This window comes from Sapajus apella, unplaced genomic scaffold (assembly GCF_009761245.1).
Source record: "Sapajus apella isolate SASKATOON/1434 unplaced genomic scaffold, GSC_monkey_1.0 scaffold814, whole genome shotgun sequence".
NCBI lineage: Eukaryota > Metazoa > Chordata > Mammalia > Primates > Cebidae > Sapajus > Sapajus apella.
In genome coordinates, this window is record NW_022437740.1 from 1 (window position 1) to 3,607 (window position 3,607).

General features: G+C 55.9%; 1 protein-coding gene across 1 annotated transcript in view; it reads left to right on the forward strand.

Annotated features, from left to right (window-relative positions):
* Positions 1–2,544: 2,544 nt before the first annotated feature.
* LOC116546373 (phospholipid phosphatase 2-like) overlaps positions 2,545–3,607 on the forward strand; it is a gene marked incomplete at its 5' end in the record, with an annotated part of 2,188 nt that continues 1,125 nt past the window's right edge. The window contains 2 exons of the mRNA XM_032272647.1: positions 2,545–2,749; positions 2,986–3,162. Of these exons, the coding sequence (XP_032128538.1) occupies positions 2,545–2,749; positions 2,986–3,162 (382 nt within the window). The remainder of the gene's footprint in view (positions 2,750–2,985; positions 3,163–3,607) is intronic.

The following is a 3,607-nucleotide window of genomic DNA, read 5'->3' on the forward strand; positions in this document are numbered from 1 at the left end:
TAGGATGGTCTCGATCTCTTGACCTCGTGATCCACCCGCCTCGGCCTCCCAAAGTGCTGGGATGACAGGCATGAGCCACCGCGCCCGGCCGAATAATCTTAACTGACCTATTTTCTTTGTTTTTTTTTTGAGACGGAGTCTCACTCTGTCACCCGGGCTGGAGTGCAGTGGTGCGATCTTTGCTGTCTGCGACCTCCGCCTCCTGGGTTTACACTTCTCCTGCTTTAGTCTTCTGAGTGCTGGGATCACAGGCATGCGCCACCACACCTGGACAAGTTTTGTACTTTTAGTAGAGACAGGGTTTCACCACGTTGGCCAGGCTGGTCTCGAACTCCTGACCTCAGGTGAGCCGCCTGCCTCAGCCTCCCAAAGCGCTGGGATCACAGGCGTGAGCCACCGCGCCTGACCTGTTTTGTTTTATTTTAAACTGTGTGTTTAGAATATTATAATGTGGCCACTCTGGAAATAGGAGTCTCCCTCCTCCCTGGGGTGTGTTCTTGCTGTTTGCTGCAGTGGTTATTTAATGACTTTTCTGATTGTGAAGTTTCTATCTTTTGTCATGAGTGGTCATTTCCTCCTGTTCTTTTAGCCTGGTGGTCAGCTAGTGATAGGACAGAGATTTCTTTAAACATCTGGAGCAACAACAACAAAAAAACCCGCAACACCCTCCGGAGTCTGTAGAAGGGCCCTGCGTGGCTGTGGGATTCCACGGTGAAACAGGTTTTCTCTGCCTTCACTTTCACTTCCTGCTTGTGCAGAGCTGGAAGCCCAGCCCGATGTGAGCGCAGGGCCCTCGCAGGCCTCTTCCCAGCTCCTGCACCGCTGTGGTCTTGAGATTCCAAGCCTTCATTCCCCGAGCATTTTATTCCCTGGCCTTTCCTCCTATGCTGTTTGGCTCGTCTGTTTTTTTTTTTTTTTTTTTTTAATGCCAAATTGCAGGGTCTTTATTGCCACTGGCCACGGAGGACTCATGTCTCTCCAAGCCGTGGCCCCAAAAGGAGGGTGTCAAGACCCATTATACCCGTAAAAATCACCTTGGGAGTGAGGGTGAGGGGCGGGGGTGGGGGTGAGGAGGTTCTGGACATTCCCGTGGATGCCTGGGCGAAGATGGGGTGAGGGGCTCCAGACATTCTGAGGGCCAGGGGACTTTTCGACATTCTGGTTGATACTTAAGTGGTTCACAAAAGTCAAGATTAGCGTTTGCTTACACATCGTCTGGGAAAGGTGCGGATCACCTCAGGAGTTGGAGACCAGCCTGACCCACATGGACAGACCCCATCTCTTCTAAAAATGCAAAAGGTTAGCTGGGCATGGTGGCGCTGCTCGGGAGGCTGAGGCAGGAGAATTGCCTGAACCCGGGAGGCGGAGGTTGCGGTGAGCCGATACCGCGCCATTGCACTCCAGCCTGGGTGACAAGAGGGAAACTCCGTCCCAAGAAAGAAAAAAAAGCAAAGAAACTGCTCTCTGTAACCCAAATGTGAATAAGTAAGGCTCGTCTGTTTTTTGCCTCATCTGCTCTCGTGGCCCCAGGCTGCAGAGACTAACAAATTTGTTGTGAACGTTTCCCACAAATGTCCTGCAGGTAGCAGCTCAGCACTGGGAGAATGTCCAGTTGGGTGAGATCAAGGCCAGCCCTCGAGCCATACCCCAGTTCGCAGTTGCAAATAAGGCCCCTTCTTGGAACCCGTGCTGAGCGTGTGGTCTGTCACCCTCAGGCCACCACAGTCCAGGCAGTGGGAGAGGGACCAGGATGAGTTAAAACGCCACAAAGCTGTTTGTTCTGAGATCCAACTGGATTATCTTTGTTTTTTTTTTGAGATGGAGTCTCGCTCTGTTGCCCAGGCCGTGGCATGATCTTGGCTCACCACAACCTCCACCTCCCAGGTTTTCAAGTGATTCTCCTGCCTCAGCCTCCCGAGCAGCTGGGATTATAGGCACGTGGCACCACGCCTGGCAAATTTTTGTATTTTTAGTAGAGATGGGGTTTCACCGTGTTGGTCAGGCTGGTCTCGAACTCCTGACCTTGTGGTCCGCCTGCCTTGGCCCCCCAAAGTGCAGGGATTACAGGCGTGAGCCGCCACACCCGGCCTCAACTGGATTATATTAAGGGTTCCTCTGTTTCCTGCAAGCTTCTGATTAGGTCCAAAAAAGTTGATTGTGGCCGGGTGTGGTGGCTCACCGCTGTAATCCAAGCACTTTGGAGGCCAAGGCAGGCGGATCACCTGAGGTCGGGAGTTCAAGACCAGGCTGACCAACACGGCGAAACCCTGTCTTTTTGCCAGTTTTTTGTTGCTTCCTGTTTTCTGTGTTTCATTCATGTCCTTCACGGAATCTCGAATTTATGTAGAAAGAAATCTCCCCTCAGTTCCACAGATGGGAGAAAATGCTGAAAAGAAATGCAGTGAAAACGAAACCGGCGTTGCCTGCTGGCTGGACACTGCCGTCCGCCTGGGTGTTGGGTTCGGGCCTCAGAGTCTTCACGGGTGAGGCGTCTCATGCCACAGCCCCAACTGGAGACTCTGATTCCATCATCAGATAACTGAGCAGCCTCTGCTCCTGGGATTTGGTGGCCTGTAATGTCAGCAGCTCCCACATTGAACCCTCCCTTCTGCGGGAGGGGCGGGGGCGAGGGGAGGTTGGAAGATGCCGAGTGAGCCCCCGCCCTCTGACCTGCTGCCTCTCCTTCCCCAGGTTGTCTTTCTATTCGGGACACGCCTCCTTTGGGATGTACTGCATGGTGTTCCTGGCGGTGAGTCCGTTTCTCCGGGGCTCGCCCGTCAAGTCGCTCCCTTCCCTGGACCTCGGTTTTTCCAGCTGTAAAATGGGTGGGTCGTGGTGGTGATGGGGGCGCTCACTGACTTGTTTGTAAAGACAGGAGGCCCTGGGCTGGCCAGTTCTGTGCCCCCGGCCTCAGAGCTCGCATCTGTGCAGTGGGCGTGGGAGGGCCTGGCAGGGCACAGGCTGAGGCATCCTCTCCCGTCCCAGCTCTACGTGCAGGCGCGGCTCTGCTGGAAGTGGGCGCGGCTACTGCGGCCCACGGTCCAGTTCTTCCTGGTGGCCTTTGCCCTCTATGTGGGCTACACCCGCGTGTCTGATCACAAACACCACTGGAGCGACGTCCTTGCTGGCCTCCTGCAGGGGGCGCTGGTGGCTGGCCTCACTGTGAGCTTCTGACCCTGACTCAGCCCCTGTGCTGTCCAGAGACCACTCCCTGCACAACCCTGGCCCTTCCCTGCACACTCTTGCCCCACGGAGTCCTCCCCTGGGACCCCTTCCTCCAACCGTGGTCCTTCCCTGGGACCCCTCCTTCCCCCGGTTTCTCCCCTGGGACCCTTACCCCAAACTCCAGTTCTTCCCTGGACCCCTCCTTCCCTGGGACCTCTCCTTTCCCTGAGTCCTCCCCTGGGACCCTTTCCTCCAACCTGGTTCTTCCCTGGACCCCTTCTTCCCTGGGACCCCTCCTTCCCTGGGACCCCTCCTTTCCCCGAGTCCTCCCCGGGACCCCTTCCTCCAACCCTGGTCCTTCCCTGGGACCCTTCCTTCCCCCCGTTTCTCCCCTGGGACCCCTACCCCAAACTCCAGTCCCTCCCTGGACCCCTCCTTCCCC